General features: G+C 35.9%; 1 protein-coding gene across 13 annotated transcripts in view; it reads right to left on the bottom strand.

Moving 5' to 3' along the window:
* AUH (AU RNA binding methylglutaconyl-CoA hydratase) overlaps window positions 1–25,657 on the bottom strand; it is a 384,072-nt gene that overhangs the window by 334,379 nt on the left and 24,036 nt on the right. For 11 of the 13 annotated variants that reach the window (XM_073878194.1, XM_073878190.1, XM_073878192.1 and 8 more), the window contains one exon: window positions 12,444–12,530. The exons of the other annotated variants lie outside the window; for them this stretch is intronic. In XM_073878194.1, the coding sequence (XP_073734295.1) occupies window positions 12,444–12,530 (87 nt within the window). The remainder of the gene's footprint in view (window positions 1–12,443; window positions 12,531–25,657) is intronic. 13 annotated transcript variants of the gene reach the window in all.

Here is a 25,657-nt window from a genome sequence, read left to right as displayed (position 1 = left end):
TTAGCAAAACAGTCTAATTTCCACACCACCATCCAAAATCATAATGTGATTAATACCCAGTGGAAGTCAGCAAAAGCATGATGAAATCAATCCTTCACATACCGTAACTGAGCTCTTCCAATTTCTACTTATTACATCAAATTAGGGGGGAAAAATGTAAAATACATGCTGGAATGCATCCAATTTAACAAAACTACTTATTTAAAAAATCTCCTTGACCTTCAAGAAAACAAAAAAGGCACAGTGAACATAAACATTTCGGGTCAACCTGGCAGACTGACAATTCTGCAAACCTTAAAAATGTTCTTTACTAAACAATTCTTAATACATCTGAAATCAAAGTCAAATAATCAGAGGATAGCAAAGAAAATGTAACAAGTACACAACCTTTCAAACTGTATGTGACAGTAGTCACTGTGGCAGTAATTAAGTATTTTCAAAATAAGCTTTATTTCAAATCAAGTAAAACACAAATGAAGTATCTGGAAAAGCTCTGAATGGTGTAACGATGATAACCTATCAAACTCTAAAAAAATCCATCACAATTCATAGAAGCTCACCACATTTTGGTAATGGATAAACTTAACTTTTCTGCAGCAAAATGAACACCTTATGGCAACTACTTTGGGAAAATGAGAAGCTGAGCTAATATCTGATTTTTTTTTAAGTATCAGATGTCTCTAAGTCAAATGGAAAGCTTAAAAAGGATATATCTGGAATTTATGCAAGCGCTTTTGCATTTATTACTCAAGAATCTCTAAATATTAAAATGGGATGCCAGGGAGTTTTAAGTGGATTTATACCTTTACAAAGCACAGGCCTTAGTGTAACGTGTTATGTAATTAAAAAGAATACAATGACTAAATGCATGAAGTGACAAATACACTTTTTAAGCTTTGATAAAATGTTATCATACCTTATTTATATTTAAAAGCTCTGCATCTTACCTCAGAGATTATTATTAAGCCACAGTAAATCAGACCTTATGCTTCAAAGAAAGGTATATACAAATTTTTGAGAAAAAAAACCTTCCGAACACTCTCACCTGTGATTTATTTATAAGAAATCAAACTATGGGAAGTTTTCATTCATAACCAGGGTAAGTTTCAGATAACGTTTTTTCTACATGGACCTACACCAGGAAGCCCAACAGTCCAACTAAGGGGCCTTCCAAAATCATCCAAGGAATGGAGCTCTTCCATCGCGGCCAGCCCAGGAAGCAGCTGCCCACGGCCCCAACACTCATCTCAAGGAGGACACGTGTAAAGGCACCAGTGACGACAGTGCCGCCAAATTCGGCCGTCCACTCTCCCCACACACCCTCCTGGACGTGTCAGCAGCACGTGGTCGAGGCTCCCAAATAAAAGACTTTCCTCGCATGGCTCTCAGAGAACTCTTTTCTTCCTATGTCTCTACCCTGGAGGATCTTTCTCGAAAATAAGAATCAAGGTGGAATATGAAGAAAGTTATTCAAGAAATAACATTAGAAATGTTTGGAGAATTCAAGATAGATGAGTATTTTAAAAACTGATCTAATTTGGCAAATATAAAGAATGTACGTAGCATACACATGTAAGCAAGCATAATAATACCAGACTTCCTTAAGATTACCGACGTAAGAACGGAGTCAGAACTCCCTATGTGCCCATGTGTTCCTCACGTACTCTTCCATCTGCCTTCCCAAACCCAAAGGTAATGACTACTGCGACTTCTCTGCTTACCACCCTCCTTTATATCCTATTCCATGTGTGTGTGCTTGTATGTGATTTCAGTATACACGCATTTCTAAACTATATACTGTTTTGTATGCTTTTAGTTTTATAATAAATACATTGTTTTAACTCAGTGTTTCAAAGATTTACCCATGTTGTTACACCTGTAGTTATTCACTTAGGCACAATGCTATCTACAGTACAACTGTACAAATATACAAAAACATTCATCCATTCTCCTGTCACTGAAATTTGGTTGCCTTCAGCTTTTTATTATTAACAATATTGCTACTATAAAATCTTTTTATTATATCCTGGTATAAGCTTCCCTAGGACACATGCACAAAATGCCTACAGAATAGTGTAGTTTCAAACTCCAAGTAGCAATACATTCACTGGGTCAAAATCAGGCATTTTTAGAAACACCTGGGTGGCTCAGTCATTAAGTGTCTGCCTTCGGCTCAGGTCATGATCCCGGGGTCCTGGGATCGAGCCCCGCATCGGGCTCCCCGCTGAGAGGGGAGCCTGCTTCTCCCTCTCCCACTCCCCCTGCTTGTGTTCCCTCTCTCACTGTGTCTCTCTCTGTCAAATAAATAAATAAAATCTTAAAAGAAAAAATCAGGTATTTTTAAAAATAAAAGAGCACAGTATCCACATGCAGTGCACAAAGAAAGGTTATTATTTTCATGAACCTTTGATGCCCACCCTATGTGTTTATTGGGATAAACTGTGGGTACGTTTTACTATGGGTCCAGTAAAAAGTGTTAAAGGGCTTAGCCTCTAGGTAAATGCCTCCTAAAGAAGTGAACTTTCGAGTCTTATGGAATGTGAATGTTCAACTTTGTAAGACAACACCAAATTGTTTTCCTAAACAGTTACATCAATTTGTACTCTCATCAGAAGTGAGTCAATATGCCTGGTGATCCACTTCTTCACTAACTCTTGGTAGTTTCAGGCATAAGAATATGTGGCTCATCTGACAGATGTGTGAAACATGGCTCTCTCGTGCTTTCTTACACATCCTAGGCGGCATGCACGCATGTGTGCGTTGATTCATGCATGTGTACACACACACACACACACACACACACGAATGCTTTGGCAGCTATGTGTTTCAAGTATTTCTTCCCAGTTTGTGGCTTTCCTTTCTACTTTCTTTATAGCACCTTCTAATGAACAAATGTTCTTAAGTTTAATTTGGCAGAATTTATAAACCTTTCCTTTCATGGGCTGCACGTTGTGTTCAACAATTTTACTCCATCAAGATCATAAAAGTTCACTTTCTTTCATAAATGCAGTCAGCCTTCGCTACCCCCAGCAAGTGCTTCCTCTCTCCTGTGGCAGTCTCCCCATTTATGTATGTCTGCTGGGCTTCTATAGTCCACTCCATGGTTCATTTGTCTATCCCAAAACCCCTAACATACCACCTTAATTTACAAATCTTTAAAGTAAGTCTTGAGTGCTGATAACCCAAGGCCCCTTATTTTCTTCTTTAGGAATGTCTGACTATTTTGAGGGCTTCATTATGCTCATCAGATTCCTCACAAAATTCAGGCTGAGAGGTAAGTGTCATTACATTGAATCTGTGCACTGAATCACTGGTGAGAATCATCTTCTTGATCCTGAATCCTCCTATTCAAGAAGATAACGTGTCAAAAAAAAAAAGAAGATAACGTGTCACCGTTTAATTTTTTAAATGTCTTATGACAAAGTTTCATAACTTTAAAATAGCTTACGTATATTTCTAGATTCATTTTTGTTCCTGCTGTCAGTAGTATCTTTTCTTGACTGACATTTCTTGGCTGTTGTTGGTATAAAGAAGAACAATTAATTATTTTTAAATATGGTTCTTGTATTTTGCTCTCTTGAGACACTCATTATTCTGAATAATTTGTTGATCCTTTTAGATTTCAGTGGAGACAATCATACCACTTGAGACAGGCAGTGTTACATTTCTTCTTTGTGTCATTATTTTATTTCTATTTCCTGCCTTTCCACACGCCAGGATTTTCAGAACACTGCTGAACAGAGGTGGTGACAGTGGACCTTTTGTTTTTTCCTGATTTTAGGAGACTACTCTTACGTTTTACTAAGAAACAGATACCTTTCATCAGGCTAAGGAAGTTCCCTTCTATTTCTAGTCTGCCTTGACGTTTTTCTATGAATAGATTTGACATCTCTCAAATTCTTTTCATCAATCTATTAAGGAAAAACATGATTTTATTTTAAATGACTAATGTCACAAATTAAATTTAAGATTTTCAAATGGGAACCTCCTCCCCCGTGTATTCCTGAGAAAATCCAACTTGGTCTTTTTTTTTTTTTTAACTATTGGATTTCATCCATGTTCCTAAGCAAGACTGGCTCCTCTCAACTCTTTTGTTCTATTGTTTTTCTCACATGTACAGGGGAAAGTCATACTAATCAGAAATACTGAGTTTAGGGGCGCCTGGGTGGCTCAGTCAGTTAAGCTGCTGCCTTCGGCTCAGGTCGTGATCCCAGGATCCTGGGATCAAGTCCCGCATCACACTCCCTGCTCAGCAGGGAGCCTGCTTCTCCCTCTGCCTCTGCTGTTCCCCCTACCTGTGTGTGTTGACAAATAAATAAATAAAATCTTAAAAAAAAAAAGAAATACTGAGTTTAGGAATAAAGTCTCACTGCACCGTTCTGTGGAGGAGTTTGTATAAGCTTGCAATGATCAGTTCCTCATAGGCCAATAAAGCACCTAAAGGCAAATCATTGAACATGAAAAAACCAGGCCTGGCGCTTTCTCTGTGAAAAAACTTTCAACTACTACTCAGTCCCTCCAGTGGTAATATGATTATTCCAGAATACAATTTCTTCTTGAGACAGAAATTTCTTAATTAGCATAAAGATTTTCACAGTGTTTCTTGTAAGCTTTATAATCTCTGCTCTACCTATAATCACATTCCTCTTTTCATCTGTAACATCAACTGTTCAATACCCTTTACTTCTTTGTTCAGAGGCTTGGCCTCGTGCAAATTCTCCCCGCTGCAACTCCAGCTTTCATCTCATTAATTTCTGATCTGTGTGTTACTGCCTTCCTTCAACTTTCTTTGGATTCATATCTTTTTAAGGCAATGCTTAGCTACTTATTGCCAGTGGTTTTCCCTTGCCAACAAAGGCATTTAAGGTTATGACTTCCCCTCAAACTATCACTTTAATTAAATCTCAAAAATTTGGATATACAGTAATTTTATATTCAGTCTTAGTGCTTTTTCCTATAATAGTCCTTTCTCTGACCCATGAGTAACTTAACAGTTCTTTTTTAATTTACAAATATATGGTTTTTAAATCTCTATATTATGTGTATTTTTATTTCTAACTTAGTTGCATTGTGAACAGAGAACGTGGTCTCTATGTATTAATCTTCTGAAATTTAACAGAGATTTTAGAGTCCAGCACATGATTCGTTTTTGTAAATGTTTCGTCTGTTCATGAGAAGTATGCACAGTCTCCAATTTGGGGTTAAGAGTCTATTAAGTCAACTTTGATAGGCACATTGTTCAAACCTTTATTTTTAACTTTTGTCTTTCAATCTCACAACAAATTGGAAGAGATGAATTGAAATCATCCACAATGATGAAGGATTTGCCAATTTATCCTGTATATATCCAATATAACTTCATTTGTATACTTTTAAGATCTCTGTTTTCAGAATCATACAAGTTTAGTCTTATGAAAAATTTAACGTTTTAATACATGCAGGGTCCTTCTCTTACTAATAATGGTTTTTGTCTTAAAGAGTAAGATTAGTAATCTCCTGGTATGAAAAAGGCTCCAAGAGCGGTGGCTACTGTTAACAATACACAGTTGATTTAAGTTTCTTAATCAAATCTGAACATCCCTGTCTTTAACAAGTTTAGTAAACTGACATTAATGGTAATTACTAGACTTATTTCATCATCTCATTATTTAATTTGTCCTAAGGTTGTACCCTTTTATCCTCTTCACATTTTGTTAGGGTTTGATGAACTTTCTTTTGGTTTTCATTTTGTTTTTCTTACTCTGCTTTCCACTCTCCACCCTCCAACTCATTTGTAAGACTTATGCTCCATTCCTGCTCCATGAACTCCCTAGCAAAGGATACAAAGACCTTTAAACCTTTAGATCTCCAAAATGCAGAATCAAAAAGGCCTGAGCCAAACATGAAGCAAGCTGTCCAAGTCAAAACTGGAAGTAGATTTCTTCATACATACATACATACATACATATATATATATATATACACACACACACATATATATATATATATATAAAAGAGCGGAAGACTAGAATTCCAAAAACCAGGAAAAATGAAGAATAGGAGACATGTGAGATGGATGAATAGATGGATGGAAAGAAGGGAGGGAGGGAGGAAGAGAAAGAAGAAAATCAGACACAGTGCTTATTTTAGCATAACCTGTATGCTAAGATGGTTTCTATACATTTAAACAGTTCAAAATAAGGAAACGAATTAAATATACTGTTTCATAACACATGGAAACTATTTAAAATTTAAATTTCACAGTGCATACAGTTTTACTCAGAGAAACACACATTTGTTTACATTTTCTCTGTGGCTGCTTCAGCACTGTCAACGTTGAGTACATAGTACAAGGCAAGGATGTCTCTTCTCACTAGTTCTTGTCAACATCATACTAAAAATCTTTGCAAATGTAAACCATAAAAAGAAATAAAAGGTAATACAGATTGAGAAAGAAGACATCAAACTGTCTTTGCTTGCAAATGACATGACTGTCTACAATGCAAAAGATATGAAAGAATTAACAAAAAACTTCCTGGACAAATACACAATTATACCAAGGTTGCAAGACACAGGGTAAATATACAAAAGTTAACCATTTTCCACATACCAATAATGAATAAGTGGAATTTAAAATTAGAAACACAATACCACTTGCATTAACATCCCTCAAAATAAAATACTTAGGTATAAAACCAACAAAATATGAACAAGATCTATCTGAGAAAAGCTATAAAACTAATGTATGAAATCAAAGAACTAAACAAAAGGGGAGAGAGTCCATGTTCATGGATAGGAAGACTCAGTATTGTCAAGATGTCAGTTCTTCCTAATTTGATGTATAGACTCAATGCAATCCCAATCAAAACCCCTGCAAGTTATTTTGTGGCTATCAACAAATTCTCAAGTTTATATGTAGAGGCAAAAGACCCAGAATAGCCCATACAATATTTTTTCTCCCTTTAAATTTTTTTATTGTTATGTTAATCACCATACAATACATAAATAGTCTTTGATGTAGTGTTCCATGATTCACTGTTTGTGCATAACACCCAGTGCTCCACGCAGAACGTGCCCTCTTTAATACCCATCACCAGGCTAACCCATCCCCCCACCCCCTCCCCTCTAGAACCCTCTAGTTTGTTTTTCAGAGTCCATTGTCTCTCATGGTTCGTCTCCCCCTCCATTCTTCCCCTCCTGCTATCTTCTTCTTCTTTTTTTTTTTCTTAACAGATATTGCATTATTTGTTTCAGAAGTACAGGTCTGTGATTCAACAGTCTTACACAAGGACAAGAACACAGTTGTGGCACTGACACTACCCAATGTCTAGACTCACTGTAAAGCTACAGTAATCAAGACAGTGTGGTTACTGGCAAAAGAACAGATAAATAAAACAGAAAGCCCAGAAACAGACTCCCATAAATCAACTGATCTCTGACAAAGAGAAAAAGGCAATACAAGGGAGCACAGATAGTCTTTTCAACAAATGGCACTGAGACAGTAACATTCTTAAGCAAAATCAGGAATCTACAAACAAAATTATGCCTTTCACAAAAATTAAGTCAAAATGGATCACAGTTCTAACTGCAAAGCCCAAAACCATAAAACTCCTAGAAGATAACAGACAAAACCTAGATGACCAACACTTTTTTTTTTTAAAGATTTATTTATTTATTTTGAGAGAGTGAGAACAGAGAGAGAGAGTACATGAGAGCGGGGAGGGTTAGAGGGAGAAGCAGGCCCCTCGCCAAGCAGGGAGCCCGATGCGGGACTCGATCCCGGGACTCCAGGATCATGACCTGAGCCGAAGGCAGTTGCTTAACCAACTGAGCCACCCAGGCGCCCGACCAACAACTTTTTATATACAACATCAAAGCACAATCCATGAAAGAAATAATAAACTGGACTTTATTAAAGTGAAAAACTTACTACAAAAGATAACATCAAGAGAATGAGAAGATTACAATGAAAGCTACAAGCTGGGAGAATATATTTACAGAATTTTCTGATACTTGATAAAGAACTGTTATCTAACATATACAAAGAACTCTTAAATTCAACAAGAAATACAAACTACTCAATTAAAAACTGGGCCAAACTCTCAACAGACACCTCACCATGGGTATACAGATAGGAAATAAACATACGAAAAGATGTTCTACATCATATGTCATCACGGAAATACAAATTAAAACAAGATACCACTACACACCTATTAGAATGGCTAAAATCTGGAACCTGATATCAAATGCTGACAAAGATGTGGAGCTACAGAAACTCATTCATTGCCAGTGGGAATGCAAAACGGCACTATCATTACTTTGGAAGAGAGTTAGGCAGGTTTTTTTTTACAAAACTAAACACTCCTGCCAGATGATCCAGCAATTATGCTCCTTGGTACTTTCCCAAAAGCACTGAAAACCTGTGTCAACACAAAACCCTACACATAGAGATGTTTCTAGCGGCTTTACTCAGAACTGTCAAAACCTGGAAGCAACCAAGATGTCCTTCAGTGAGTAAATGGATAAATAAACTGTGGCACATCCAAATAATGGAGTATTATTCAGCACCAGAAACACATAACAACACTAGAAACACGTAAGATATCAAGGCATAAAAAGGGAGAAAACTTCCATGTATCTTACTAAGTGAAAGAAGCCAATTTGAAAAGGCTACACACTGTATGATTCCAACTATATGACATTCCGGAAATGGAAAACTAGAGAGACGGTAAAAACAGGCTGTCAGAGAGGAGAGAAGGGAGAACATGGTGAGCAGAGATAATTTTTAGAGCACCGAAAATACTCTGTATGACACTATAATGATGGACACATGTCATTATATATTTATCCGAATCCACAGAATGTACAACACCAAGAGTGGACCCTAATGTAAACCACCATGAGTTTTGGATAATTGTGATTTATCAATGGAAGTTCATCAGCTGTAATAAATGTAATAATATGTAATAAATGTAATAAATGTCCCACTCTGCAGATGTTGATAACAAAGGAGGCTGTGCATATGTGGTGACAGGGAGTATAAAAGAAATCTCTATACCTTCCCCTCAATTCTGATGTGAACCTAAAAGTGCTCTAGGAAAACAGTCTTCAAAAAAAAAAAGTTGAGTAGCTACAAAAGAGACCATACAAAGCCTAAGAAAAAGTTTGCCTGCCCTGGTTTAATATATTAAATGAGTAGATTAGATCAAGACACTTAGTTTCTATCTGCCCCCCAAAATCTCAGTAACTCACCACAAAAGAGAACTTAAAAATTCTATGTCTACTGTAATGTAATAGAAAGTACCATTAACAAAAATTGGGGAACTCGTTGGACAGAAAAAAGTAGACGGGATTAGGATCCAGACAGAAATGCTACAGCTACCATCAGTGAAAAGGAAGTGCCACTGCAAAAATAGAAACAGTTCTTCATTTCAGAAGTCCCAGAAAAATGTGAATTTCAAAATCAATAAAATGAAAAGAAGCTTGGAAGAAACATCAATGTGATGTTTACAACAGGACCAGTCTCAGCCACTCCCCGGCCGTACATACAAAGTTAAAGACAACATCAACTTCTACTTCCAAGGTCATGCTCCCTGACCAATGTGGAAACCAAGTCCATGCTCTGCCTCAGGGGACATGTGATCTGACCATGAGGCTGAAGCAGAAGAGAGAAGCAAAGGAGAGTCGCTAGAAACAGCACACAGGATTTTAAAAAGATAGAAAGGTAACAACCACCATTCCAGAAATCAAAACAAATATATTCTAAAACTTAATTCTAAAAAACAAACAAAACACAAGTACACAACAAAAAAACCACACAAGACCCCAAAAGATGTTACATGGTCAAATTCAACTAAACTCTGAAATAACAGATGACTTCCCTGTGTAGCACAGAAAAAAAGACAGAAAGCTTTTCACCTCATCCTATGAAGTTATACAACCTTGATACCAAGCCAGAAAAGGGTAACACAAAAAAAGAACTAGACGATTAATCTCATTCATGAGTACAGCAAAACATATAAAAATTGGATTCAGCAGTTTATATTAAAAACCACTATAACCACTAACCACAATGACCAGGTAGGGTTTATTTTAGTAACACAAAGCCAGCACAGCATTAATAGCTCTATTAATACAATTTAGCATACTAAAGGGTATATACCAGTTACAGTGGACCCTTGAACAACACAGGTTTGACTTGTGCAGGTCCATTTATATGCAGCTTTTTTTCAATAAATATAGAACAGTACTGTAAACGTATTTTCTCTTCCTTATGATTTCTTTAATAACATTTTATTTTCTCTAGCTTACTTTATTCTAAGAATATTATTATATTAATATCAGAAATATTAAAATATTACTACTTTATTATAAGAATATACTATATAATACACATAACATATAAGATACGTGTTATTCAACTGTTTCTGTTATCAGTAAGGCTTCTGGTCAAAAGTAGGCTTCTGTAGTTAGGTCTTGGAGGGGTCAAAAGAAATACACAGATTTTGATCCGTGTTGGGGTCAGCAGCCCTAAGCCCCACATTGTTCAAGGGTCAACTGCATAAATACTAACATACATCGAAAAAGCATTTGACAAACTTTAACACGTGTTCCTGATTAAAAAACAGTGACAAATTCCTAACAAGGTGAAACAGAAGAAAACTCCCTGAACTTGCTAATTACTGGCAAAATATCAAATGCATTCATCAAAATCAACTAAAGATAAGGAAGATAGGACAAACACACCCCAACAACTGAGTACTGTACCGAAGGCCTCAGCCAATATGACACATGAAAAATATGTGAGATTAAAATGCTGGGAAAAGCAAAAATAAAAATAGCATTATTTATAGATAATGAACTTTCATCTGGAAAACACAAGAAAATTAACTGAGAAATAACAACAGCTAATAAAAGTAATTATCAAGTTGGTGTTATATAAAATAAGCACTTAAAACTTAGCAACTTTCCTACAGAACTACAATAATCAGACTTCAACAGAAATAGGAGAAAAAGATCCCATTCAAAGGAATAAATGCTACAAAATAGCAAGTATAAATCTGACCTGGAAAAAAAGATGGAAGACCAAGCAAGGCAAATGTGAAGAAAACTTTCTTGAAGGACATTAAAAAAAGGGATGACACCCCCCCACACACACACAGAATGAAACCCATACAGATCACAGATGGAAAGATTCAATATCACAACAATGTCAATTCTTTCTAAATAAGATTGAGAGAAATTCCAATCACAGTCCCGTGACAGTATTTTTCTTCCTTGCTTTAAAAACTAATAATTCCAAATTCATTTGGTAAGAACTGATGTGTGGGAATTACCAAAGAAAATCTTCAAGGAGAAAAGAAAAAGAATAATGAAGGGAATTTCATACCCTCAAGATAGTAAAGGTTTTCAATTTATATACTCAAATTGAATTAGGGTAGCACATTCAGAGACAGTATCTGTAATACACGTAACAACGAAAGACCACTACAAAGTGGCTCTTAAATAAGTAACCAGTTGTTCATTAAATCACGCTACAGAGAAGAGGAGGAAGGATGTGAAAATGCAGTGTGCAGAAGGGGAGACGCAGTCTAACGTGAAAAGATAAAACATCACACAAGCATCTGGGGAAAAGCAAATTAAGATGCAAAGATGTCAAAAAATTAATTAAAATAAAATGCTAAGATGTCTTTTTTTTTTTTTTTTAACCTTGGCAAATTTGAAAAGCAGCAACATTAAATGCTGGCAAAAACATGAGGAAACAAGTATTGTCACATAATTGATGGGAATATAAATTATTATAATCTTCTTGGAATATAATCTGGCAAAAATAATTAAAATGTAAAATGAACACATGATACCTAGAACTGCAATTCCATGTTCAGAATCTATCCTATAAGTACACATACTAATGCTCTGAAAGACTTGATACAAAGATACTCATTGCTTTATTATAAATAACAAAAATGGAAAAAAGTCTCTACACATTAATGAAGCAATTTAAAATTTTGGATGAGACAATGCTTGGATCACTACACCGCAATATATTAAAAAGTATTAATAATAAAGTAAGTTGATATGTACTGAGACATAAATATTACCCAGAAGTCTATAATTCTAAGGAAATAGTATGATCCTATTTATGCAAACAACAAAACAACACCAAATCTATAAATATATGTCTATGAAATTATCAGGGAGATATTCTATTTGTTTGCTAATAGCTACCTTCATATGCCATGTCATCACATATAGGAGGCATCTTTAAATATATAATATTTTTCACAATTTTTCAAATTCAATATATCACATTTCTCTCCGCAGCAACCAGTTACAGATCATGATTATCTAATTACATAAGTACTTTAGCCAAAGCTTATATATAAGGACAGTGTGCAACTTTCTAAATCTGACATTTAAGGTCATCTTCAGCATGCTAAAAGGAGTTTAATTGAGCTTACCGATTTCATTAATCACTGCTCTTATTTTGGAGACAAAAGGACCAACTTCACTGGGATTCATTTTGACTCTCTCCTTAAGGTCAGCACCTGCAAAGCATTTTATTTACAAATATAATCTAGTTATAAACAAGATTTTAAGGTAATGAATTGAAAATTTATGTAAGATTCATATGTAACTTGAATATCAACTGAATTTATCCATTAAAGGAATATTACTTAAGTTTTCCTTCTCAAAGACCAGCATGAGGAAGAATAAAAAATCTGCTTGTACGGCTACCATGTGCCTAAAGGAATGGTTCTCAAACTGTGGTGTCTCAGGACCCCTTTACACTCTTAGAGGAAGAGACTTACTTTAGATTATATCTACCAGTATGACTCTATTAAAAACTAAAACTATTAAATTTTTAAATATTTGTTAATTTAATAATACAAACGAATCCATTCCTATTAACATAAAGGACTACAGACTGATGCCACGTCCTTGGCTCCTCCAGAGATGATGGCACTCTGACCAGCACCACTTTGGCCAAGCAGTGCAAATGTCAAGCCAGTGGGAAGGGCAAATCACTGACAATCAGTCTGACTCCATGGATGCCCACCGTAGGGGGCTGCAGAGTTAACATCTGAACAAACTGACAATTTCACAAATATGAGTTTATCACAGAATCATAGATTTGGAGCAGACAAAAGGAATTCTTAAGGGATCACTCACTCTGTGGCTCAACAAAGGCATTCTTTTTAATAAAATAAAACTGTATGAGAAAAGGCTCCCATTTATGAACAAATACAAAGTAAAATTACAGCATAGAAGGTACACACTCAGCTGCTTACTCTGTTATGAGTCCATCATAAAGTAACTGGGATTAGATGTAATATCAAGTGCCAGCCAAGGCTGGGACACCCCGAGCCCACACACTCCTGTGGGAGTTGAGAACTGCAACTGACAGAGCACATACCCTACAGTCCATCAGTTCTTAGCTATACATTCCCTAGAAAATCTCAAACAGATGCCCAAGGAACATACAGTAGCATTCAATGTAACATATATAAAGTTGCAAAAAAAATCAGAAATAACCTAAATATCCATCAGAAGAATTTTAATAAAATTAAGATATATTTATACAACAGAATATTACATGTTCAGCATGAAAATAAAGGAATTAAAGTATAAATATGGAAAAATCTAAATGTTGAAGAACATATAATTATGTATATTTATTATACCTTAAAATGTAACATCAATATGAATTTACATATTTAATAACAATATATTATTATATTTACAGAAACATACACAGGATAATAACCATTTATACAACGTTTTTTTAAAAGAATGCTATTTAGGGGGTCAGCAGTCAGTGGAGCATGTGACTTTTGATCTCAGGGTTGTGAGTTCAAGCCCCACACTGGGCATAGAGCTTACTAAGTAAATAAATAAATAAATAGTAAAAGAAAGCCATTTAGGGATTTAAAATATGCATGGAAATGATAAATACCAAATTCAACTGGTGGTGACCTCTGTGGAAAGGGAGATGTGATTGGCAATGGTCACAGAGAACGTCAATCTTATTTGTAACACTGTGCTGCTTAAGTTAGGTGATGGGTACTCAATATATTAGTCTTTAAACATTTTTGAATACCTGATATATGTCTTCATAATTAGTTTTTTCCATGAAAAATATTTTTAGAGCCAAAAAATTCTAAGTCACTTGGATATATTTGGTAAGAGAAAAAACTGTTCAACCCTGAGAATATAATTTAAATTGAGAATATAAAATGTTGCTTAGTATACATACTGGTTCATAAAAGTAGCTAAATGCAGTGCCATATTGGGGAGGGAAAAGATGAAAGGGGAGTCAAAGCAACAAAGAGGAGAAAGCAGATGGGACACACAGGAACTCTGCATGAGGTGGTCCTGAAGGAGCCCCAGGTAACTGCATCATGGATCCATCATGTCCTCCAACCTCAGTGTGGGCTACACCATGAGCGTGCCCTCTAATGCATTAACCAATGCTCCAAAGGGGGCTTTCACCAACATCCATCCCACGCTTTGAAATCCACACCCCGGCTAGAGAGACTAGGTGTCGGAAGCCATGCCGGGAACTCAGGGAATCAGGGTTTGCTCTGGACACGTGCAGCCCATTCACACACACCAGTCCCAGCAGAGGTGGAAGACGTGGTGGCCCTAACCCACACAACTAGGTGGGACTTCATGGGAACATGAGATTCACGGTTTATTTTAGAAATAACTACCTTTCTCCATGGAATGTTAAACATTTGTGACCTTGAGACTACACTTAAAAAATTTTAATACCCTTTTTGTTTTTACTTTAGAAACATACCGCACAATCTTGAACATTCAGAACCTAAAAGTATAGTTTCGCCTCTGTCCTTCCAGCTTACAAATTTCTTATTTGATAATATCACAGTTTTATTTGAGGTCTGGCATGTTTTTTTTTTATTTTTTAAATCTCCCACGTCCATGCCCACTCACTTCAGCGGAGCGAGCCTTTGTGCTACCAGGCAATCCTACGGTATCTCCCTGCTCCGTTCACCCTTACACTCATCTACAGACCATTTCCTAACTCCTCTCTCTCTGTAAGCCTCACACGTCCTACCCAAACCTGACACCAACTAAGAAAACAGATGCATTCAGAAGAAAAATTTCACCAACACCCACCACCAAATCTACCTACCCACCAGGTTTAAACTCTTACACTCTGCCCTCCCTCCTGTTACTTCAGGTGAACTAACTCATGACCAAAACCAACTCATGCACTAAATTCCACCCCTTCTTCTCTCTTCAGGGCCACCACTCTAGCAATTACCCCTTTCCTGGCTGGCATCGTCAACAGTATCCCTCTTTCAAGAACCATTCCCATCAGCTATAGTAACACTGTAATACTGCTCACCTTTAAAAAAAAAAGGCAATTATGTGGACTTTCACTGCCAGCTCTAACGGAAGAGCTTATTATCAGACCAATTCTTTCATGAAACCCTAGATAAAAAACATAAGACAGCTAGTTTGAGGACAATGCAGAACAGCTAAGACAGTCAGAATGTATGACAACGTCAAGACAAAAGTTTCTAAACAGTCTCACAGAAATGGGAAAAAAATTGGAGCTCAGGGCTTGCCAAAGAGGAACACCACAGGCTTTTGTTCGGGACTCCTGAAGGTTAAATATAAAACAGAGTAAACACAAAGAAAACCATACCAAGACCACCAGCTCAAAGAGTAAGACTGACAGCTGACTTCTCAACAGAAAGTGGATGACAGCTCTAAACTAGGAAAAGAAAGTAATTACCCATCTAGAATTTTAAACTAAGCAAACCTCTACTTCGAAAATGATGGTGAAATGAAGACTTTACACACACACACACACACACACACACACACGAGGTTTGTCACCAACAGGCCCACACCAAAAGAGACACCACAGGGAATCTTCAGGCAGCAGATTATGAGAGTAGAGTTTACTGCTTATGAGAGATGCCTTAGAAGATAAGGGCACAGAATAGCTACAGTAAAAGGGTAAAAACCACGCAAACACTACCCAAAAGGAAACTTGTGAAGTCATCCCATATCTGACAAAGGAGATCTCAGGCAAACAATAATCGCTCAAGCTAGACGGTCTTTTTATAATAATAAATATGATAGTCCACTAAAAGTCATAGGAATTCTAGGGGTACCTGGGTGGCTCAGTCGTTAAGCATCTGCCTTCGGCTCAGGTCATGATCCCAGGGTCCTGGGATCGAGCCCCGCATCGGGCTCCCTGCTCAGCGGGAAGCCTGCTTCTCCCTCTCCCACTCCCCCTGCTTGTGTTCCCTCTCTCGCTGTGTCTCTCTCTGTCAAATAAATAAATAAAATCTTAAAAAAAAAAAAAGTCATAGGAATTCTAAACTGGCATATATAAAATAAGACAGCCCCAAAATATATAAAACTGATGAACCAAAAAGAAAAACTGACAAATCTACAACCGCAGTGGATTTTAAAAAAACTCCCACAGTAACCAACAAAGCAAGCAAGCAAATATCCTTATTAAGTATTCCTACCAAGAAATAGGAGATAGAAAAAAATTAACCCCCAAAGTAGAATTGTAAAAACTGGAACAAAATTTTTTTAAAAAAATAGAAAACAAATGTTCAGGAAAAAAAAAAAATCAAAGAAGTTGCTTATTTGAAAAAATACTAAAACAAATGATAGGCTTTAGCAAGACTGAAAAATCAAAGAAGGCACAAATCCTAATAGTAAGAATGAAAAGGAGGATAATACTACAGATTTTACACAGATTAAAACAAGAGATTATTAACAACCGTGGCCCTATACATTTGAAAAGGACATGAAATGGATACATTTTAAGAAAAACACAACTTATTAAAACTGACAAAGAGAAAATCTGAAAACACAAATACACATGAAAGAAAGTGAATACATTATTTAAAACTTTTCTACAAAGGAAACTACATGCCCATGTGACTCCAATAGTAAATTCTTCCAAACATATAATGAAAAAAATTGGAGGGGGGAAGGCGCCTGGCTGGTTCAGTGGGTAGAGCACTCTTAATCTCAGGGTTGCCATTTTGAGCCCCACATTGGGTACAGAGATTACTTAAAAAAAAAAACAAAATCTTAAAAAAAAATTAACATCAATCTTACACTTACATGGAGAATTGCAAAACAAAAACTTGATTAAGAACATTTTAAGAAAAAAACACGACAGGCTAATATTTCTCATAAACATAGTCTCAAAAAATCCTAAACAAAATATTAGTAAATCATACATAGTGGTAACATAAATAAAATACAATCTATCAAGACCAAGTTACATTCAGTCTAAGACTGAAGACTGGTTTAATATTAAGTGTTTAAATTTATAAAATTAATAGCATAAAAGTGAAAATCATATAAATTTTCAGTAGGCATGGAAAGAGTAGTTAAAATTCAACTCATTATCATCTTGAGGTAGAATTTACATAAAGTAAAATTCAGTCATTTTAAGTATACAAATAAGTAACTTTTAGTAAATTTACAGAGCTGTACAACCATCACCACCATGCAATTTTCAAACATTTCCATTATCATAAAAGATCCCTCACACTCCCCTGCAGTCATTCCCTGTTCCCACCTTCATCCCCAGGTAACCACTTTTTTCCTAAAACTGTGCCTTCGGTGGATATTTCATATGAATAAACTCATACAACAGACAGTCCTCTGTGTCCTTCTTCCACATAGCAGACACAGTGTTTTTCAGGTTTACCCATGTTACAAGAATGAATCAATCAGTACTTTTTCCTTTTGATTACCAAACAGTATTCCACTGCAGGAACAGAGACACATTTTGTTTATCCATTCATCCACTGATGGACATCTGGGTTGTTTCCAGTTTTTGACTATTATGAAAAATACTACTATGAACATTCACATACAAGATTTTGTGTAGACAAATGTTTTCATTTGTCTTGAGTAGACACACAGGAGTGCAACAGCTGGGTCATATTGTAAATTTCTATTTAACAACAACAAAAAAACCCTTCTGTCACTGTTTTTCCATAGTGGCTGCACCAGTTTACATTCCTATCAGCAACACCTAAGGGTCCCTGTCACCTCGGTGTGGCCACCAACACTAGTCTGCCATTTTTTTATAGCATTTTATGGGAGTGAAATGGTATCTATTATGGTTTTAAGTGTGCATTTCCCTAATGACTAATGAGGTTAAGCATCATTTCATGTGCTTATTAGCCATTCATACAGGTCTTTGGTGAAATGTCATTTCAAATCTTTTGCTCATTTTTTTTACTGGACAATTTGTCGTCTTCTTATTGAGTTTTAAAAGTAACATCTTGGATACAAGTCTTTTCTCAGAAATAAGATTTACAAATATTTTCTCCCCATCCGTGGCTTTTTTCACTTTCTTGATTTTTTTTTTTTTTTTGAGTTTTAACTTCAGCGAAGTTCAATTTATCAATCTTTTAATCACATGGGCTTTTGGTGTCATACCTAATCAACAGTCATTTTTAATTAAAAGTTCATAGCAAACTGGGTAGAAAAGGGAATCTTTTTGAATCTGATAAAGAGTAATTATAAAATATCTATAACTAACATCACCTTTACAGGTCAATTACTAAAGACAGTAACAAATATACTAGTCAGTATAGTAAGAAAAAAAATTAAATTACACGGATCAGAAGGGAAAAAATAAAACTGTCATTATTAGCAAATGACTTAATTGTACAAGAAGAACAGTCAAAGGAATTTAGAAATCATGAAAAGTGAATTTAGTAAGGCTGATGAATATAAGTTCAATAAACAAAAATCAACTGTCTTCATGTATACTAGCAAAAGAAATGTGTGCAATTTAAAAACGATACCATTTCCAGTAACATGCAAAAATCAAGGAGCCAAGAAATAACTCTAACAAAAGATAAGTAAGGTCTTGACACAAAAACCACAAAATCTTCTGAGATAAATTAAAGAACTAAACAAATGGAAGAATACATCATGCTCGTGTGTTAGAAGACCTCATACTGAAAGATGTAAATTCTCTCCAAATTAAGAGAGTCAATGTGGTTCCAATCAAAATCCCAATGCTTTGGGAGAAAACGACAAGCTGAGAATGCAAAGGGCATTTTCAATGCCTCTTGCAGAAGAAAGAACTGGAAAATTTACACTAAAATAGGAAGATGTTATTATAAAGCTATTATAATTAAGAAAAGGTAATACAGCCTCAAAGAGAGAGAAAAAGACCAATGGAACAAAACAGCAAGGCCAAAAAAGACCCATTTGATTTATGACTATGATGGCACTGTGGGAGTGAGTCCAGATGGACATTCTGATAAATGAGGCTGGAACCACTGAATGTTCATGTGATAAAAAACAATTCTTGACCCTTCATACCAGACACACACACACACACACACACACACACACAAATCAATCCATGATAAATTATAACCTAAAATGTGAAAAGTAAGACAATCAAACTTCTAAATGAAAATCAAAAATATCTTCAAGACTCTGGTATACACAAAATTTTAAAAGATTTTTCCAAAGACTTAGGAAAACACTGGGCTTCATTAAAATTAAAAATTTTTGTTCATTAAAAAATATCATTAAGAGAATGAATATGCACGTGAGAGAGTGGGATAAAAATGCCTGAGAAAAATGCCCGAAATAAAAGTTCTGCTTGTACAAAGCACTAAACAGCAGAAGGAAAAAGGTAAGTGACCTGAGTACAAAAAGCAGGCAAAAGATTCAGATACTTCTAGAAAGAGGACATCCAATTAGCTAATGAAGAGATTAAAAGGAACACAACATGATTACTCATCAGGCAAATACAAATTAAAAACACAGCTTTATAAGCAATACACAGCTACAGTGTTGGTGAAGGTACAGAGCAACGGGAACTCTGATTTAATGCTGTTGGGAGTAAAAATTGGTTAAAATCACTTTGGGGGGCTCAGTCGTTAAGCATCTGCCTTTGGCTCAGGTCATGATCCCAGGGTCCTGGGATCGAGCCCCTCATAGGCTCCCTGCTCAGCAGGAAGCCTGCTTCTCCCTCTCCCACTCCCCCTGCTTGTGTTCCCTCTCTCGCTGTCTCTCTGTCAAATAAACAAACAAATTCTTAAAAAAAAAAAAAAAAAATCACCTTGGAAAGTAATTCCACCCCAAGTGCAAACACCCATATCTGAAATACATGATATGTAGAATAAAGGCATATTCACAGAAGCATTATTCAGAACATCTAAAACCTGGCGACACCCCGAACAACCACTGACAATAGAATGGTAAATTGTGAAATATTCCCACAAGGAGACTATACTACTCCTAGGTGAACAGTATAAACCAAAGCCCACAGACACAGTTGAGTAGAAGTCAACCTTGAAAGAGTACATGCTGGATAATTCCAGTTACATAAGGTTTGGAAAACAAGCAAAATTAGATTTGGTGATCAAAATCAGAATAACCCCCAGTAGCTTTGGGTGAGGGATGATTAATGACAGGAAGAGGCATCAGGGATGGACTGTGATATGCTGGTAATGGTAATGTTCATTTCTTAAATTGGGTGCTGACTGCACAGATTAGTTCATTTCATAGAAATGTATTATACACTTAAGATTTGTACAATTTTCTATACGTATAACTCAATTAAAAAGCTTGTTTAAAAAAAATTCCTGACTCCATATGCTCTACCCCCTCTAGCTACTACCGATTTCTCTCCTCTTTGTTAAACCCGAACTCCTCAAAAGGGCTGTTCTTTCACTGTGTCTTTTAAGCAAGGAAGACGAAAAGACAATAAAAAAAATTGGTAAGTAATCAACAAAGGAAGTGGTAAATGTTTGGGGTGAAAAAGGAACAGAAAAGTGCTAGAGGGGTGGGGGGGTGGCAAGGGTGTGGACCACGTTACAGTATTAAATAGTGCGATCATACTGGTGTTACTGAGAAAGTAGAATGAAATTCAGTAAGATCTGCTTTTCACGTTACTGAAAATTTAGTATTTGGTTCTAGGTTACATATTTTTCAATACTTATATTGCTTTTGCAGTTCCTGCCCTACTGCAAACTCTTTCCATCTAAATATATAGTTCGATATTTAATACACCAAATAGACGATGCATGGAATTATTATATAACAATTTTGAGAAAATATCTATTTCACTTAAATATTGCCCACTAAAATGGCCCTCTCCTAAAATTCCTGGACTTAGTGTTTTATATAAATTCCTTCTTTTAAATATGCCTCAAGATTACTAAGTGTTAAATTTCTTCTCATTCATATTTGCAGTGGACTAGTCCAGTAGGACTTTAGAATAAAGTTAGGAGAAACAGTAATATTCTTTGTTATACAATGCAGGATGTCTAGCTTCCTTGGCCCCCAATTGAAGGACCATAGGCCCTTCAATCACTGTGCCAACCAAAGAACTCCCCCAGAATTCCAATATGCTCCCCAATGAGTGTTACCATCCCTCTTGAGATCTATTGCTTTAAGCCAATGGTCTTCAACCTTTTTTGTTCCCAATACTGCTAAAAAGAATTCTGAAAAATAGGCTGTCCTGAAAATCTTTATATGACATTTAAAAAATTTTCGTCACTTAAGTTTAAACAATTGCAAAGATTGCAGTGCACTCGTAAACAGCGGCATCTTACAAAACAACTTAGATCACTGTCCGCGTATCCAGTGCAACCGTAGTGATCTGATTCACAAAATCACCCATGTCTAAAACATACGAACAAATCCTTGCTTAACAATAAGAAATATTACATCATTTCTGTCCTGTATGAACTGGTATTTCTACTTCACATTCCTATAACTATTTTTTCTGATGTACTCAGTATTTATGCATAGAAAACTTTTACTGATTCCTGTCATATTTCTTTGCAATGAAATATGTATATGGATTTAATTAATTTTTATTAAATTTCCTGTAACTATGATAAAGCACTAACTTTAAAAGTTTTCCTCTGGACTGACTTCATTACAAGTATTAATTGGCATACAACCGAATGAAGCAAAAATGGAATGTACATCTGATAACTATTAGATATTAAAAGTAAACTTGTATTGGAAATGTATCTCAATGAGATCCCTGGGACCATCTCCCCTCCGTCCACTCATTAGCTCATATATCTATGTATGCAAATCACTTATTGCTAGAATAAGGCGGGGTTCATTATCAATTTTAGTCACGTGGAGAAACTTTCTCACATGAACAAAGGAGTTCTACTTCGGCAACGTCACCCAATTTTTCCAGCTCCTTTGGAGCGAACTCTTGAAAAATCATATAGTAATCAAGAAGCATTTAACAATTCCATATGAACTTTACTAAGCAAAGAACTGGAAACTGCCAGAATAAGAATAGGATCCCATTTGAAATTCTTAACACTCGTATTAAAAAAAAAAAAAAAAAAAAAAAAAAACAAAGACCTTTTTGGCAATTCAGCAGCTTTTGGAAGCAAGGAAGATCAAGACTGACTCGTGAAATGCAAGGACAGCCATGAAAGGGAAGATGGCGGGAGTAACTGTCACCCACAGACCAGTTGGAAAAGTCTCATGAAAGAGCACCTTTGTACGTAAGCTGTGTACCAACTAGATGCTTTGAAAACTAGCTATTCCCCCTGAATGCCTAGAAATCTCCCCACCTCAGTCTAGCAGATCATTGTGTTAAGTCATTTTCCTTGGAGTACAGTGGCCGGATCATATGGATGGAGACAGCAGTCTCTAAAGGTTAATACCAAATTGTTCTCCAAAGTATTCTGACCTCCACATGTTGCCAGAAGCAGTGTACTGCACCTGTGCCTGGCACTGCCACACTTGCTAAGTTTTGCCCAACTACTGGATAAGAAATGGTAGCCTTAATTGCCTTTTGCTCCACAGAAGATGAAATGCCTCACAATTTGTAGAGCGTGACTGTTTAGTTATCAAAGTCAACATTTCTGAATTGTTCTGTGTCCATACACGTGCTGTCAATCCAAACACCTTGGTCTTTCTCGTTCCCACCCCAAAAGGGCTTTTATTCCTCCCATTCAACCCAAACATCAGCTCAAGATAACAAGGATTTCCAGGCAGCTCTATCTGCAGCACCAGAAGGAGACGACGCTCCCACTGTCCTGGAGAGGTGTCCCCCTAGACCCGGAGACTAAGCTTCTTTTCCTTTCCTGCACTGCTCTAGTGTGCTGTGGGTATCCAGGTTAGCCTAGCCTCACAAAAGGAGCTGGGTAAGGGTCTCTTGTTATTTTCTCAAAGAACGTATATGAGATTGGAATGATCTGTTCCATACATTTCTGTGCAGAATGCCTTTCTGCAATCATCTGGCCAGGTATATTCACTGTTCTGGGATTAGTCAATTTTCTATTTCTTAAGTCAGTGTTGGTTAAGTTTTATTTTGCAATAATTTATCTATTTCACCTAAAAATTTCAAATTCATTAGCATCAATTATTGGCAAACATTATCTTACCAGTTTAATGTCTATGGAATTGATACTTATGGCCTCTTTTTTCAATCTGAATATTGTTTGTTTTTTCACCCTTGATTTAATCTTGCCAGAAGTTCAACCACTGGACTTTTCAGAGAACCAGCTTTGGGCTTTATTCTCCTCCCTACTTATTGTGTGTCTTCTGCGTCGTAAGTGTATGCTCCCCTTCATTCCCTTCCTTCTGGCCTATTTAGGTTTAGCCTGCAGCTATCTGTGCCATTTTTTAAGCTGGATTCTCAGTTTATTCATTTCAAGACTTTATTCTTTCCTCAAGTACAATCATAACTATATTACACAACATTTAAAGTATTTTGTTAGAATGTAATTCTGAACCTGCTCTAATTTACATTAAGATTCCTCTGTTGAGCTGTAAGTTATTTCGAAGTTATTTTAAATTTCCCAAAGTATGAAGACTGCTTCTAATTACCTTTTTGTAAATGACTTCTACCTTAACTGCTTGCAGTCACAGAACACAGCCTTTCAAATCTGTAGAGGTTTTACAACCAAGCAGATGGTTAACTTTCATGAATATTCCATGTGTTCTTGAAAGGCATGCATAATCGTCAACTGCTGAGGGCAATGACCCACTCAGGTACATTACCTTAACCCTCAGTATACCAAGAGAAATAATCAACACCCTTTATCAGCTGAGGCTGATAAACCCTCTGTATTTTATTTAATATTTGGGTCATTTTATAAATAACTTACAGAAAAATAAAAGAAAAATGAAAAAGCAAATATGACATTTTAGTCAAAATGTAAATATACGAAACCCATATTTTTCAGTTTTCCTAGTATGTGCATATATGTGGACATACACACACACTACAAAGACATACATATATATGGATATATACTCACATAAACCCACACAAACACACATGAAAAGGCATACATCATTTGAACAAAACTGTCCATCAACTGATACGTATGAACCTGGAACATATAGTTTTATAAAAACATACCAGATTTCAAATATATCTCTAATAGATGATCATTACTTGTAGTTCTTTTTGAACTTGCATTGTAGAAATGCAGTGCTTTTGAAAATTTTGACAGCTCACAATTTTGTTAAAACAGTCATATTCTTTGTACCCTGATTGTAAAATACTTTCATTTTCAGATCTATGAACCTTAGAACAACAAAGCCAATGATTTGTTTTCATTTCCCTTCCTATCACCTCTATGTACATACTAACCTTCAGCACTTTCCCCATATAAGCTGTATCAAGTAAATGATCATGCACAAACATTATGTGAAATACAAGAATACTGACACACATCCTTTTAGCAAAATGGAATGTCCGAGTGCTTGTCACAAAACACTGCATAAGAGAGTCCTTCCTACCAAGTGACTAAGTGAATGCAAATTCCACATTTCCTTTATATAAATCACAGAAATAAAGTGCTCACTCATCAATTCTTGATTTCGAGAAAACTCATCCGGGATATTGTCACCTGACAACTCACAGTCTACGATTTCCCTTATACGATCAACTTCACCTTCATGATTAGAGCCTGGCCGTCTCTCTTGATGATTATTTTATTCATCTGATAACTATGAAGTATCTTCCTCTGTCAACTTTCTACTCCTGGTCATTTGAGGCAGAAAATTAAAAATTCTAGATTCTTAAGTGTGTTCAATAAAAGCTAAAAGAAAGACTACAAAGACGGTGCCTCCAGATTTCATTTAAATTTTTAAAAGATGACGCAATTCTTGAGGCAATGCAATAAAAAAGCAATGATCTGACCATCACATCATCTTTCTGGACAGTTCCATCGTTCTTCATCTCTGTACTGTAGTCTTCCTTAGCATAGCTGGGAATACGTGATTAAGTAATAATAAATCCATTCCTAGATGATGAAATTACTAATATAAACAGTGATATGAAAAAGAACCCACGATGCATCTGAGATTCATAAAAAAGGTTTAATGAACCCACACAGTAATTGCAAGAGAACATGAGTCTTCATCTTCTTTTTTAAAAGTAAATTATACACCATAACTAAGTGGGATTTATCCCCGGTATGCAAGGCTGTTCAGCATTCAAACATCAATCAAAGTAATCCACCACATCAGCAGCTAAAAAAAGAAAAAATATCACATGACCATATTAATAGATGTAGAAAAAGCATATAACAAAATTCAATACCCATTCATGATATGCATTCTTGATAAACTAGGAATAGAGGAGTACTTTCTCAACTTGATAAAGAATATCTAAAAATGTCCACAGCTAATA

The sequence above is a fragment of the Callorhinus ursinus genome, unplaced genomic scaffold (assembly GCF_003265705.2).
Source record: "Callorhinus ursinus isolate GAN/ISIS: 27379988/994484 unplaced genomic scaffold, GSC_fseal_2.0 scaffold28, whole genome shotgun sequence".
NCBI lineage: Eukaryota > Metazoa > Chordata > Mammalia > Carnivora > Otariidae > Callorhinus > Callorhinus ursinus.
The sequence above is the reverse complement of the archived record's forward strand: the minus strand, read 5'-3'. Positions and strand labels throughout refer to the sequence as shown.